Source organism: Letharia lupina (assembly GCF_014066315.1).
Source record: "Letharia lupina isolate WasteWater1 chromosome Unknown contig_8, whole genome shotgun sequence".
Taxonomy (NCBI): Eukaryota; Fungi; Ascomycota; class Lecanoromycetes; order Lecanorales; family Parmeliaceae; genus Letharia; species Letharia lupina.
Genome location: NW_023502977.1, coordinates 1,885,533 through 1,902,010, shown reverse-complemented (window position 1 = coordinate 1,902,010; position 16,478 = coordinate 1,885,533). Strand labels below are relative to the sequence as shown.

At 33.6% G+C, this 16,478-nt stretch overlaps 2 protein-coding genes across 2 annotated transcripts; one reads left to right on the top strand and one right to left on the bottom strand.

The window, feature by feature from the left end:
* Positions 1-10,712: 10,712 nt before the first annotated feature.
* HO133_010384 (uncharacterized protein) lies at positions 10,713-12,059 on the top strand (the record flags this gene model as incomplete). The annotated part of the gene is made up of 2 exons (XM_037301237.1): positions 10,713-11,483; positions 11,631-12,059. 2 exons carry the CDS (start codon positions 10,713-10,715, stop codon positions 12,057-12,059), a joined length of 1,200 nt encoding a protein of 399 aa, XP_037154054.1.
* Positions 12,060-13,328: 1,269 nt separating this feature from the next.
* Positions 13,329-14,813, bottom strand: HO133_010383 (uncharacterized protein; the record flags this gene model as incomplete). The annotated part of the gene is made up of 4 exons (XM_037301236.1): positions 13,329-13,919; positions 14,135-14,442; positions 14,498-14,612; positions 14,682-14,813. 4 exons carry the CDS (start codon positions 14,811-14,813, stop codon positions 13,329-13,331), a joined length of 1,146 nt encoding a protein of 381 aa, XP_037154053.1.
* Positions 14,814-16,478: the final 1,665 nt, after the last annotated feature.

Here is a 16,478-nt window from a genome sequence, read left to right as displayed (position 1 = left end):
CTTGGAGAAAGTGTTGAGCAAGCCCGGGTCGTGGACTGCAGGATTGACAAGAAATACTCTGTTGAGGAGGACTTTTGACGGACGAATATAGAAGAACAGGGCGCTTTACAAAGCGAGTCGTGTGCTGTTTATTAGTAGAGAAAGAGAGATCTTGAAAGAGTGAGCCGAAGTCGAGACTATATAGCGAGGCGAGCGGGCCTACACAAGTGTCAGTGATGGCTGTCACAGCGGGGTTTCCTTTCCAGCAAGTCCACAAGCAGTGGATTCCGAAAGCTAATGTCAAATCTTATGTTACAGCCAATTCCTCGGTACGACTCGGAGCAGAGTTGTTAATGGTCCATGATTTTCCAAAGCGTCCATGCCAGCCAGAGACACTAAAGGGAATGACAGCCTTCACAATTGAAGGCTGGCGGAAACGCCAAAATGGGGACTAGAGACAGAGGAATAGACGCATTGCTCTTCAAAGTTCTAGAGCTCTTACGCCGACCCAAAGCCGTTCCAGCCAGAGAAGTCAACCCAATCCCACAGTACCAGGCAAAGTCTTGATTAGAGGAGTTCGATGTTTAACATTCAGAGGCCAAGAGTGTGAAACAACCGAAGTTTGAATAACGCAAAACCTGCCTAGATCTTGGCCTTGTGGCTTGCGGGCCTCTACTTATGGGGGAAGCTAGCATCAGCCACACTGTTTGAATTTTGTATGGATGGTACTTTGCAGATTGATGGGACTGACGCCTTGTCGTTGATGCAATGGCACAGCGCGCGTAGGATAGGCTTCATGGTCAGCAGGAAGCCAACGTCACTGGTTCTTTCCATGAAATTCTATGCAGATGCCACCCTGTACTCATACTTGTATATACCCGGAAGTGCCCGATACCTGGTAATGCACGGTCTAAAATCCACTTCAGTAATTCATCCTTTCACAACAGTAATATAAAAAAATTGAAAAATCAAGTGATAGAATGTAAAACAAGGTTACTAGAGCTTCAAGAAGTTGTAGAAAATCTGCTTGAATTTTGTAAGCCCTACGCCGCGTTACGGGGCGCTGGTAAGCCCGGGGTGAGTCTTTGGGAGGGTATCCCCCAAAACTCACCCCGGATTTGTGGATTTAAGACCGCTCTTCATAAAGCCACAACAATCAACAATTCGATCTTCTCATTGAGTCTTCGAATCACGTATCCAGTAGATACACAAAACGTTCAAGATGTTTGGTGGTACAGCCTACATGTAGCCGTAACACTGTTCCTACCTTGCTTGCTCTCAATTTTCACAAAGTCACGGAGATGTCTCGTCCAGATTCCGCCCAGGTTTTTACGCATATCTGGATTCTGGCTTGGGTCTCGCAATGAGTACTATAGCTGTTGTGCGTGTAGACAATAGGGGCAAAGGGCGGCATAATGTTGCGATGCCAACGCAAGCGTCGATATGTATTGTACGGACCCTTTTACTCTGGTATTTTCGATGGGAAAGAGTATATCCATAGAGGAAGTCGATCGTTAAAGAGCCGACTATCCTCTAGGATTCCACTCTGTCTCTTGGGGTCTGATTGATGCCTTTCTTCACTAATGAAGCAAGCCTGATTATTTTGGGTCCCCACTAACGATCATTGAGTAAGCAGTTGTAATCTGAGATGGATCCCTCGCTGGTGTCGCTACTATTGCCCGATTAATACGTCAAGCCGCCGATGTTTATCCGCGTGCCAAGGCCTGGCTCCTCGAGTTCAATTGGTGGGTGGGTGTGTGTGTGTGTGTGTGTGTGTGTGATTCCTATATCGGAGGGGCGTCCCTCTAGCCATATAGGCAAGAGTAGGATCATTTTTCTTCACTCGACCTTTCAACTATATTCGATTTTTATATATAATATATTATCTAGAGTAACTTATACGCTTAATATATATAAAGATATAGAGAAAAGAGAAGAGAAGAAATAATATTAATTAAAGAAATTATCTTCGAGTTATATCTTTCTAATTTTATCTTATCTCGCTTTTATTAAAGTTTTTTATTTATATTATTTATTCTATTATCTTTTATTTAATATTAATTAATTAATTAATTTTTATATAATTACTCGAGGGATAATATCTTAAATATCTTTTTTAAAGTAATTATTTTTATACTTTATAACTATTATAATATTAAATAATAATATCTATAAAATATATTCTCTTTTAAAGAACTATTATTATATTATAATTATACTTTAGCTATTATAATCGCTAGATTAATTATTTATATCTTTTATATTTTTAAATTTTATATCTAGATAAGATTATTATACTACTCTTCTATTTATAATATCTAATCTAATACTTAAATAATTTCTATCTCGCGAATAAACTTCTAAAAATTTATTTTAAGAATATCTTCTATATTAATTTCTCTAAATATATTACTATTATATCGTATAGTAAATATTAAATATATTCTTTCTTATATATTAATAATTATTATTTATAATATTATTTTAAAATAATAAATTATATATTCGCTTAGGGGTAGGTCGACTAATTTCGCTAGAGAGTCTTTTATAAGAGAGTCTACGCTCGTATTTATTATAAGAATATATTATTTCTTTAAGTTTTTATTTTATATAAAGACTATAGCTTTAAAACGAAGATATTTAAATTTAATTATTTATTATAAATTATCTAGCTTCTTTAATAAAGCGATATAATTACTATTATACTTCTTTAAAAAAGTATTTTATAAGTTTTTAATAATATTATAATTAATTTTAATTTTATTTTCTTAACTATATTTAGAGCTATAAATAACTATCTTTAAATATAATAATATTAATATATTCTATATTATATATAAAATATAATATTTTTATATCTCTTTAAATACTTTAATCGTAATAATTATTATTAAAAGTAAAAAGATATTATAGAGTATTATAAATAAGATTAAGAATAACGAGATTTAATTTAATTAATTAGAGATTATATTTAAGATCTATTAATATAAATAAAGATTTAAAAATTAAAAATTAAATATAATCTATATTAAAAAGAAGATAAAAACTTTAAGATTATATATAGTCTCTTATTATAAGATATAGCTATCGACTATTTTATTAATAAAATAATTATTTCTCTAATAATCGTTAATAGTAAGAGTTTTATATATATAATTTTATCTATTAATTCTATAAATAGATATATTATAAATTATTTATTTAAGAAAGTAAGATTAAGAGAGTAAGATTATATTACTATAAATAAGTATTAAGTTTATTATATTCTTTTATATTAATTTAAGATTTAGCCAATCTTCTTAAGTTTAAAAGCTCTCTCTCTTATTATTATTCTCGCAAAAAAATTTTTTTAAAGAGATAATAATATTAGTATTAAAAGAGCTCTATAATCTATATTTAGATCTATATAATATATATCTTATTTTATAAAATTAGAATTAAAATATTACTTTTATCTTACTATTTAAGATTATAATAAAATTATAAGATATCTATTTTTTTCTAAGATTCTTAAGAGTCTTATTTTCTATATTATCTATTACTTTTAATATTATACTTATTCTATTAAATTTATATATTTATTATTCTATAGATTATAAGATTATTATATTTAATTATTAAATTAAAAAGACTCTTTATTATAGCGGGTATTAAGTTTTTAAATATAAGAAAATCGATTAATATAATTAATATATTTTTAGCTTATTAAGAGATATAATAATTATCTTTAGACGGGTTATAAAAGATATTATATTTAATCTCTAATAGTAGAAATAATAACTTTTAATAATAATATTCTATTATTATTAAGAGATAATAATAAATAAAGATATTTCTTATAAGAGCTAACTTTTATAAGATTTCTAGAGTTTTTAAAATATTATATTTAATACTTTTAATTAATATTATATTAAAGAGTAGAAGATAAATATAAAAAGAAAAGAAAATAATATTAATAATATTAATAAAATAGTTTATAAATAAAGTAATTAAATATTATTTACTCGAGAATATTAAAATATATAAATTAAACTCTAATTTTATAACTTTTTAGAAGTATACTTTTATTTATAATATTTCTTAATATCTAAACTATAAATTATCTTTAATATTAAATTTCTTATTATAATATCTATATTTATTAAATTAAATTATAATTTTACTAAAGACTTTTAGCGTTTATATTCTTATTATAAATTTTATTATCTTTATTATAAAATTTAATTTAAATAAAATATTCTTAATATTAATTAATTAACTACTCTAAGTAATTTATCTATCTTCTATATATAAGAAATATATTATAAAAATATAATCTCGAATCTAATTATCTTCTCTATAATTATATTTAAATAAATTAATTACTTAATATATATAAAGAAGATTTTTAAAAATTAACTTCTTAGTTTTTAATTATATTATTATTAAGTTTATAATTTTTTTTATTTTTATATAAAAAGCTATAACGCTATAGTAAGATATAAAAATAAATTACTTAAACTCGATATCTTAGATATATATCTTTTAAAATACTTATTAATTATTATAAATTAGCTTTCTAATACGCTATTTAATTACTAAAAGTAAATAAAACTTATTCCCTTCGATATCTTTTTTTAATACTTATTTAGCGAGCTTATTCGCTACTTTATTCTCTAAAATATTTTTATAAACCGCGATTTATTATAGAGTCATAGATATATTTATTTCTTTAAATCTTATTAATTTCTCTATTATTCTATTAAGAATATATTACTTTATTTATTTTTTAAGATTAAATATTAATTATATTATTATTTAATTATCTATCTAGATAATTAGACTTAAAAAAATAATATTAATAATTATTTTATATATTATATTAATTTCTTTTAGCTCGCCTATATATATAATATAATACTCGCTATTATTAAGATATTATATTTAAATATTAATAACTTAAAGAATATAAGCGAAGACTTCGATTTTATTTTTTATCTTATTATTATTATTTATATATATATAGCGAGATATAATTAATATTAATAATCTTATTATATTACTTAATAACTTTCTCTCTATTCTTACTAATTATTATCTTTAATAATTTCTATTATAAAAGTATAACGTAGAGAATATATTACTTTATCGAGTCTTATATCTATTATTAATATATAATATCTTTAATTTATTTTAAAGAGCTTTTAAGCTTTACTCTTTTATTAGCTAGCTTTTACTATTTATCTATATCTTATATAGATCTAATAGTATTATAATTAGAGTAAATTTAAATTCTAATAATAATCTTTATAATAGTTTTTTCTAAGATAAGATTAATCGAAAGTTAATAGTATTCGATATCTAAGATAATCTCTAAGATATTCTTTTATTCTTTTACGAGTAAAGGCCTATGAATTAAATTCATAACCGTTTTTTTTGATCAGGGCTGTCGAGTAAATTTGGTGAGCGGTTTTTGGTGAGCGATCTTTGGTAAGCGATATTTGAATTCCTTGCGCTTTAATAATTATAAGACCAAATTTCAAGATTCTTAAAAATATGGAAAGCGCAAACAACGCTTTATAATTTAAAAAAAAAACTCAAAATTTCAATAGAGAACAAAAAAGTTATTCCTATTATGAATAACGTATACCTATTTTTTTGATGGTTGCGGACGCTAATTTATTTACCCGCGGTGACTTAGCCGGTCTAACCAAAGAGCGTAGTGACCCTGAATTGATGATTGGCTGCACATACAAATTCAAGGTTTTCAAGCTCAGCCCTATCTTATTCTATTATATATACTAATATATTACCCTTTTTTATATAACTCGAAGCGTTTTAAATATCTTTTATTCTTTACTCTTATATTTTATAGTTAATAGTATATATTAGACTACGTATTTAAATAATAATATAAATGAAATTATTTTTTAATAGAATTTTTATAAATCTTTATAAGAGATACTTTAGACTAATCTCGTATAGTTTATTAGTCTATTAAATTTTATAATAACTTTAACTTCGAGTAACTATATATAATTTTTTTATTCTAATTCTAGATTAAGTATAAGTTTAAAAAGTCTTATTACTACTTTAAACTTTATAATATAAATACTAAAATTTAATAATATATTAAGATTATTATCTACTTATTTCTTTATTTTTTATTAAATAACTAATTCTTATAATAATAATCTTTTTAAATTTCTTCTCTAGTATATTAAGAAGAATAATTAATTTATATAATTTAGATTAAGTATAATTATTTTTATCGAGTTTTCTTAATATTACTATTTTTAAATAGCGAAAATACTTTAAATAATATCCGAGATCGAGATATACGTTATAGATATAATTTATTTATCTCTCTATATACCCGAAAGCGAGTTATAAAATTTAAAAGATTAATTTATCTACTTTAACGACTTTATTAAGATAACTTATAAATATTATTTATCGAATTTCTTATATTATAACTAATAAAAATTCTTTTAAATCGAGATATTAATATTTTTATAAATTATTTAAATTTACTTATCTCGCTTTAAAAAAGAAGATATCTTTTAAAAGCGTTATCTTTTTTTTAACTTCGATAGCGATAATATTATTAAATTTTATAAGTTCTAGTATAAGAAATATAATTTTAATCTATTCGCTCTTAATCTACTTACTTAGTCTCTAAAACTTTTTATTACTATTATATTTCTTTATATATTATCTTTAATCTTTTATTCTCTTACTCTTAATAAATCTTAATTTTATATTTTAAACTATATTAAGCTTTCTTCTATTCTTTCTATCTTAAATTTATTATTATTATAACTCTAGTCTTCTAATCTTTAGAATAATCTTCTTACTTTTTAAATTTATATTAAATCTAAACTTCGCGATAATTAAATTAATTAAAATAATATTCTATACTACTTTAATTAGAATCTTAATAAAATAATTTATCTATTTATTTAGATCTTTAATAATTATAATAAAAGCGTTAACTAATAATAGTTTAAATTAAAGATTATTATAAAATATTACTTTATTAATCTTCTTTTAATTATAAATCTCTTTTAAGAGTATTAAATATATATTTTAATTTAATTCTATAAGAATCGCTTTATAATCTAAATCGAAATTTAATTTTTTTATAATATTATATTTAATTATAGTATTAACTATATTTATTATAATTAGAATAAAATCTATAATAATTATCTCGCTTCGCTTTCTTAATTTAAAGATAAATATATTTTTTTATATTAATAAGTAAAATTTAGCTTTACTAATAATATCTATTAGCTATAAAATCTCTTAATATTAATATTTTTTAAGATCTATTTATAGAGAATAATATAAATTAAAATCGTTTACGATTAAATACTTATCGATTATATTTCTTATAATCGCGATTCGAAGAGTATCGAGAGAGATAATTTCTAAGTAATTTTAAATAGTTTTATTTCTATTTATATAAAAGTAAATCTCTTATTTTTAAGAGAATAATATATTATAGATATTATATATATAAAGAGTTTTCTAATCTAACTTCTAAGACTTAAGCGTTATTATTATTAAATCTACGCTATATACTCGAGAGTATTACTTATTCTTAAAAATTCTAATATTAATATAGATATATACTTTAATTAATTCTTCGCGATTTAGATAATAGATATAAAAATCTATTAAGACTAAATAAAATATCTATTTCTTTTTAGAATTCTTTTAGAATTCTTAAATAGCTAAGATATCATATTGAAATAGAATATATTTCTAAAAGAGTAAGATTATAACGTCTAATAATTTATCGATATTATATTATAATATTCTAAATCGCAATTTTAATAACTTTAATACTTATTATTTCGAATATATCCTTATTAAGAATTATTATAAAATAAGATATTTATAATATTTTCGCTAATATCGCTATTACTAATATTACTATTTTCGTTATCTATAATTCTAAAGCTTTATATAATTTAATAATATAATTTTATAGAGATTCGATAACTTAATCTAGTCTAGAAGAATTCTATTTTAAATTCTCTTAATAACGTTATATAACTCTTTCTAGTTATTTTTTAAATAAAAGTTTTTTTATTTATTAATTTATTATAAAAGAGTAAATTTAAAATCTTTTTATTAGATTTATTTATAAAGAATATCTAATTTTCTTTATCTACGACTTTTATAGTTTTTATATTCCTTCTTAATTATCTAAATAAATCTTTATATTATTAGAAAATTAATATAAGTAAAATCTCGAATAAGATATTCTATTTCTAGAGATTTATAAGATTAAAGATTTTAATTTAGATCGATAGTAGCGTTTATATTATCATTCTATTATTTCTCTTCTACTTTTTATAATAATCTTTATTTAATAATATAAGCGAGCTTCTTATCGTATTTATTCTTTTCTCTATCTTTATTATCTATTATAGCTTCTCTAAAAATAAAAAAATATTATTAAATATAAATAAAAGCGAAGGGATATTCGCTTTTATAATCGTTATAATTTTAATTATTATAATATCTAATTACGTCGTAATTTTCTATTAAGAAATCTCGATAAATATCTTAATTTAAATATTTAAGATCTTAATAAAAGTTAATAATAGCTCTATTATTTTGATATCTAGATAAATCTATTAAGTAATTTTTTTTTATTATTACCGCGATAAGAGTAATAATAGCTTATTTAAATTTTTTAATTCTCTTTAATTTAACTATATTTAACTCTATATTTCGAGATATAATTATATTATTACTCGAATTTTAAAACTAATTAATATCTATTTATAATTAATTAAAGTTATTTTTAAAATAAAGAGCTTAAGACTCTTATCTTCTTTTAGTTATTTTTAAGATAATACTTTTATAGCGTAAATAGCTTAATTAAAACGCTTTATATTAATCTTTATAATTAATATATATAGATTTAAAGCTTAATTTTTTAAGCTCTTTATATATATAAATATTATATTTCTAAGCGTAATACGCGTAAATTAATTCTTTAATTTTATATAAAAATATAATATATTTAAATTTTTAATAGCGAAAGTATCTAATAACTTTATTTTTTTAAATATACTTTTTATAATTATAATATATATTTTCTTTTAAAATTCTTTAATTTAGATTATCTAATTAAACGATATTCGTATAATAGAGATTTATAAATTTAATAATTATCGCTAAGATTTTAATTAATAAATTTTTAACTTTATTCTTATTTAATTAATCTAAGTATTAAATTTTAACTTTCGAAATTTTATAAATATTTAATTTAAGAATAATTTTAGCGAGACTCTCGATATCTTTCGAAAATTAATAAAATTTAATAGAAATATTATAAATAATTATATCGAAAGTGAAAATTAAAATAAATATATTAATATTAAAATACGCTATTTATTTCTTAATTTTCTTATTATTTTTTAAAGTTTTAGCGCTTTCTCGAGTTTTTATTAGAAGTTATAAATTTTTAAATTTAAGTTATTTAATAATTTTAACTTCGATAAATTTAAGCGTTAGATAATATCTAAATTAAGTTTTAATAAAATTTTATAATTACTTAGAGATTTAAACTCGAAATTTCTAGACGATATCTTTATCTTTAATCTTAATAATAATCTAATAATCTTCTTTTTTATTAAGTTCTAAAGATAAACTAGCTATAATAAGTATAATAATAATATATTTTAGAGAAATAGCGAGAAGACGATTAAAAGATCTTTCGTCTATACGTCTATTAGATCTTATATCTTAAAAATTACTATTTTTATAGAGTTTTTTATAGTTATAATATCGCTTTTAATATATTTAATAAATTATTTTAAGTATAATATAATAGCGAGTAATTTTTTATTATCTAATTAATTAATTACTTTTATAATTATCGAAGAAATTATATAAAGTAAAATTTTAGCGATAATACGAGATATATTATCGCGTTTAAGATCGTTAAGTCTATTCTTTAGATACTTAAAAATAGTATTAGATATATTCTAAATAAGTAGAAGCTATTAATTAATAGAAAGAATTCTATAATTCTCGAAGATCTTTAGCTATTTCGATTTATTATCTTTTATTATAATAAATTATAAGAAAAAAAGCGAGTATAATAAAGATACCCAGGATCAATTAATTATAACAGATGTATTTATTAAAGACTATTTAAATGGTGACTGTCGGGGCTATTGAAATCATTGATGATGATGATAGCGCACAAGTAGAGTTATTGGTGGGTGGGTAGTGGGTACATAATTACAGCCGCGGCGTACTGCCAAGAATGTAGATGACGGCACGAGCACACAGCCTCGTCGAGACAGCCTCCATCCCAAGACATTTTCAGTCTTCCATTCTTCCTGTTAACCTCAACTTTACATTTTGATGCCGGTCGTCGAGTTGCAGGTATGTACCCTGGAGAACCCGCACATATTGGTATCTTGAGGCTGGGTAGAGACAAAACCAACAATCAGTCCCTAACAGTGACCAACATCGACGAGGTTCACGAGTATGATTCAGCTACAATCTGAAACCTGGAGACTATTGTTCCTTTTGATTTGGCTGTTCAGGATCTCAATCTAGAACGACTACTACCTTATATATGACCTTCCCCAATTGGTCTTTCTCGTTCCTATTTCCGAGGCATTTTCGGCCGAATCATGGTGATACTTGTATGATTCATTACCTTTTTCACTTTTTCGCACGCAGCTATTATCTCTTCTCCAGCTGCATTTTCTCACAACATGGGAAGGTATCCACCTTTTCACGAAGTCAATGCTGTGTCTACTGTGTCTTTGGCCATCTCTGAGCGTTGCAAAAACATGTTCAAGCCCTTGCTGTTCGTTGCTGCTTTCGCAATACTCTCTCTAGGCTTCCACTTCCAACGTGAACGCCTTTTCCCTTCATCGTATCACCCAGCTCCTTCCACGGGCTCCACCCAAGACCATGCACTCTCACCAAACAGCATCCAGGCAATCTACAACAGCACCCTTGGCTTCGGCGACATCTACATGATCAACATGCCTGGCCGAACTGACAAACTCGATGCCCTCCGCCTTCTCACTTCCGTCACCAACATCTCATACACCGTAGTCCCAGGCATCGACGGCAAGGAAATCCCGCACGTCGCTTGGCCAGGCTTCTACAAAGAAGACCTGGCAAGCAGGACCGGCAGCTGGCGCGCTCACATGAATGCTGCAGCCTCAATCCTCGACAACAACCTCTCGTCCGCCCTAATCGTCGAAGACGACGCTGACTGGGACGTCTCCTTAAAGACCCAACTCACCCAATTCGCTCTCGGGAGCCGACACATTCTCAATACGCCCGCGTTCTCTGAGCCGCGGTCCCCTTATGGCGACGGTTGGGATATGCTCTGGCTCGGCCACTGCGCGCAAGACCCGCCCTCAAAACCCCTCGCGCGCTTTTTCATTGCCAACGACACAACCATGCCCCCGGCTGGTCGCCGCTGGGGTCTGTGGAATCCCGAAGAAATGCTCACGTACGACATTCTGCACGTACGTATTTTCCGAGTTCATATTTCTACTTTTGGACCAACTCTTGAGCATTGAGACATGTCTTGAGATGGTCTATTCTGTAGACATGCCTCGAGGCTCTACATACCCTCTCGGATCGGTAATACTGACCCTGAAATTATAATCTAGAACCACACCACACGCGTCGTATACCGCCCCGCTGGCGGCGTCTGTTCATACGCCTACGCTCTCTCCTACACCGGTGCCCAAAAGATGCTCTACCATCTCTCTTACTCCCACTTCGATGGACCATTCGACGTTGGCCAAGCCGGTCTGTGCAAGCGCGGTAGAAAGGGAGAGATCGATTACTCGTGTGTGGGAGTTTATCCGGGGCTGATACATGCGGTGTTTGGGGAAAATGATATAGTGTACGATCCGACAAAACCAAGAAAAGAGAGGGAGAATAAGAAGGGAACACCGTCTGCGCCGAACTTGGTATTTGGTGTAAGGGAGAATGTGAGGAACTTGATCGAAGGAAAGGAATTGGTGGGGCGGTGGCAAGGGGAGGAGGAGATAGGGGAGATGGAGATGTGGTTCGACGAGGGGAAGGGCGATTGATCAGAATCGAGCAACTTTTCCCATGCCGTGACGCTGTAATGCGAAACAGACGTTGGCAGCAGTAGTGTTTGGCCCTTTGGCTAGTCTTCCATGACATCGTATCGGAGGTCTAAGGGAATTGTCCCAATCACAAAGATGGTGGCAGTTGCGGGGTAAGGAGTTTGAAGTGATTGGCACCAGATGAAAAGGATACATCTCCCAAGGAATCTCACAGTCCGGGCGGAACAGGCCAATCCGCAGCGCGAGAGCAGGAAGAGAGAATGCGAAAGTACAGGTCTACTTCGCCAGCACCCTCGCAACGTTCGGACTAGCCAATGGAGAACTGAGACTTTGTGAAAGTTGCCTGAATGATCAGACTTCGAGGCCATTCAAGTACGGAAGACTATGCTGCCAATCTGCTTCTTTCTGGCGTTGCGTCAGGGCTGCTTGGAACATCCATTCGAGCGTGAATTTGTGCGATTGCCTTCACAGCGCACTTACGACTCAAGAGAGGATACTCAAGGCTTGCCCAGTCCTGCGACAGTCGGTGTTTCAAGCGCATAGACATTGTGAGGCTGATGGTAGAAAGGCGATTGATCTCTCGTGGAACAAGCAGGTCCGCCGCTCGGGCATTTGGTCTGGTAGGTATACATGGAAAGTCACCATGTCCACACGTTAGGAACCAGAAGCTCAAGACTCCCATGAGCGCAAACAAATGACGTGTCACAAAAGAAGATACGTAATATTCCAACGAGTTCCGTTTGAACGCGAACTCATCCTTCTAGATCTATTGGTCCTACACGAACAATGCTACTCAGTCTCTGATGCAGTTGAAGTCAACTTCACCATAGTAAAGAGGTGTTAGCCATCCTAAGCCATTCCAGTAACAGACACCTTGCGTGCTATAAGAGAAGACGACGACCTTGCCACGGGACTATCCTGGTTCACGCTGACAGAGTCTTGTATCTATAAGCATAGATGGACTGTCGACCAGTTGGCGAAAGCCAAACGGCCATGGAATTCCCAGTCATCGTTCGCCGACACGTATCGTACTGCCTCTGGGAAACACGGCTTCGTAGACGTGCCTGTTCCCATTCAGATTTCGAATGCGCTTACACCTCACGCCTGGCAGGTGCCCATAGCGTCTGATACGCCAGGTGGTATTTTAAGTATTGATATCATTATAATCCCGTCGCCGTGACTAAAATGAGACATGACGGACGGAATGAAGCCCCGTCCGTGTGAGGATTGTCCGTAACGTCGTATTGGTCCGTGGGAACATCCCAATCATCAATCCTCCCCCTCCTCCCGCCTCCCCCTCACAATCTCCCAACACGCCGCCCCCGTCAACCCGACCACGGCCAGGCTCAACGCGCCCGCGCCGTACAGACTCGGCTTGTACGATCCCTTCTCCAGCATCCTCATGTTGGAAAAGTATCTCGCCGTGCCGTACGCGATGCTCCCGCTCCCCGTCGCCAACAGTCCCCGCACGAGGCCCTCGCTCTGGTCCTTCTTGGGATGTCCACCCTTGCCCTTGGCTGCCGGGGTGGGGACGGGGTCGAGCTGGCCGAATCTCTCGATTGCGATGCCCAGGGCTACGAAGCCGAGACCGGTGCGGAGCCAGGCGAGGAAGGTCCGTTCGGAAGCGAGGTGGTCGCGCGCCGTGGAGCCGGTGTTTTGGAGGATGGGGGTGCGGAGGCGGGGGAACATTTGAAGGGCTTTTAATGATGGGAAGGAAGGGGGACGTCGTTGGGGACGAGGGAATGGAATGTCGTCGCTAGTTTTGCTGTGATTGTCCCGTCGGGCATTTCTCTTGGCACCCGAAGAGGAGGAGGAAAAGGTCAAAATCTCCCACCCAAAATCGCCGCTTTTAGGGTGACTCTAGCTAGTTGGAGTCCCAACTGTACTACTGTAGCATGATGCCTCGCTCCAGTCAACAATCACTTGAACAAGCACCCTGTCATCTCAGTGAAACAAGAACGGTGAACCCTCTTTACTTATATCTAATCTCAGAGAGGAAGTTCGGGAAAGGGTTTTGTAGAACGTTGACATTTCCTACAAAGTAGGCCACGAATGTTCGATCGGCTCCAACTCACCCTTGCCCCTGAAGATATCCACAAGATCAGCCTGTTCCGGGAGCATATGCCTGTCCGTCTGAATGCCAATGCGCGCCAGACCGCGCCACCTCTCGAGATCCGCCGGGTTTCTTTTATCCCCGTGTGCCGCTTCCGCATTCTCCCAGTGACCTTGCAATCGCCCCCGTCAGCGATCTGGTCGCCTACGTCCAAAGGGAGAGTGCCCCCAGCAATAACAATACCTTTGGAGAAAGCGAGAAGCGTCGTTATCCGTTTCTTGGGAATGTCGTAGACGAGGGAGACGACAGTCCCCGTCTCTGCGGGGATGGCTCCCGTCAGTCGCTATGGCGACCATTGCTGATCCCTCGGAGGCGGAATGCGTACCTTCGAGCCAGTTGCACTGCCACAGCTCGCCTGGTCTGATGCATTGAAAGCTACATGTCTGGAAGTTGGTTCGGCCGGCCATCGGACCACCGTGGATCTTGTAGACGACGCGATCCTGCGATGGGAGGTGAAGATCACTCAGTGTCCCGCAACTCTGGCAACAGGATCCAAAGCGAAGACTTACTTCGCTGAAGAACCAGATCTCATAGCGCCACTTTTCAGGCTTGCCCTGCGCGTCGTGGGCATTGTAGTCATACACGAGATGAAGATCTTTGAGATCTTTCGCAAAAGGAAAGTCGGTAGCGGGTGCGGTCATTTTTGAGATGAAAAGGTTGTATAAAGTCAGTCCTGGTTCGGCTGGTATTCACGATTTCTTCGGTGTCCACGCTCCCTCCAACCTTGAGGTGCTGGCAGTGTCTAAGCGGCTCGGCTGCGAGCAGAACTCGCGATCAGGAGCCGTCCGCGCATAGGTGCGCATCATCATCTCGTACCCAATCGATCACGACTGTCGGTATCGGAGGCAGGCAAATGTCCGTGATTCCTCACCACCTGTTGCCCCACTGAAGCAAATGCCCCATGACGGCAGGCCATCCCCAGGTTTGTAGAGAACCTTCGAAGTTGGGAGTGCAGTATATTGAACCGTGAAGGATCACGTTCCTCATTGCGATCCTCCTCATCTTCTATTTCTTGCTTCGTGCAACGAAAAGTAATCTACGTAACGCTGCTCAAACCTCCGTTACCGCAGACTCCGCTTCCCCGATGGGATCCACCTCCACTTCCCCAATGGCCGAGACCGACACGAAGCCTCCCAGACTAAAAGGCAACCAGCGCGCTCTCATCGGGGCGCCAGAATGGACGAGAACATGATATGCGAGATCCCCTCCAAGCGGAGCCTAATGCCGCGTCGGGACGCACATCGTCCACGGAACGCAAAGCCTCACATCAAGCCTCACTCCTCTACGCTGGACACAAGACCAATTGCAAAGCAGGCAACACGGAGAGATCAATACATTAGTCAGTCAGCAGGTTCGCTGGATCCTCGTCACACCTCGCAGGATCGTGTCAAAAAGAGCCCAATGCAAGCCCGAGCGCAGAGTCACGAGACGGGAAATGGAGGCGTCGATGGCTGCGCACGTTGGAGACAGGAAGTGAGGGAAAGGTTAGCGGGCAGGCGGTCGGAGAAGGGATGGAAGAGAGGAAGGGCGAGAGAGTAGGGAGAGCGAACGATCGAAGGGTGTTGAGGATGGCGGAGATGGTTTGTATACTCGAAAGAGGATGGAGTGGATATCAACGTGTCTACCGTCGCTACTTTTGCGTCCGACCACCATGTATCCCGTAGGCAGGGAATCAGGCAGCGGCGCCGTCCCTCCTTCGGTCGCGCGGCCATGACCCAGACAGCCTTCCATCTTTCTGGTATAATATAAAGTGCCAGAAATGATGAATCATGCATATATCATTGGTCAGAATGGTTGGCTTCATAAGTGAAGATGGACATGTCTATTTGGAATAGGTTGAGTCGAATCCACTTCAACAAACAAGCCTGTACTGACATTTCTCCTCTAATTTCTCTCCGCCACCGCCCCCAATGCATCCAAAGAAGGACTTTGGGAATGAGACCAACGCCGCCGCTTGAAAAATGCACAATTTTCCACCCATGATGACTTTGCGCCCAAAAAGAAGCAGTAGAATTGGTCTATGAGTAGAAATCCCTCCCAACCGGATGACGCCGTGCGACACGCATGAAGAAAGCACGCTCGAAGTACAAGACTCATACTCGTTCTCATGTTCGTAAGAAGCTCAGACTGCGTATCCGTAATATTTCGAAATTGCTTCGCAGCGGCCGTCAATAGCGGCCGACGCTTTCTTGGGTTGTTGATTGCAATAGCAATCGAATGTGTTGACTTTGAACAAATGTCTCCTCCGTCCAGTTCTGGCCTAGCTAATTCGCTTGCTGGCTTTGTATTCTATGACACTTTGACCA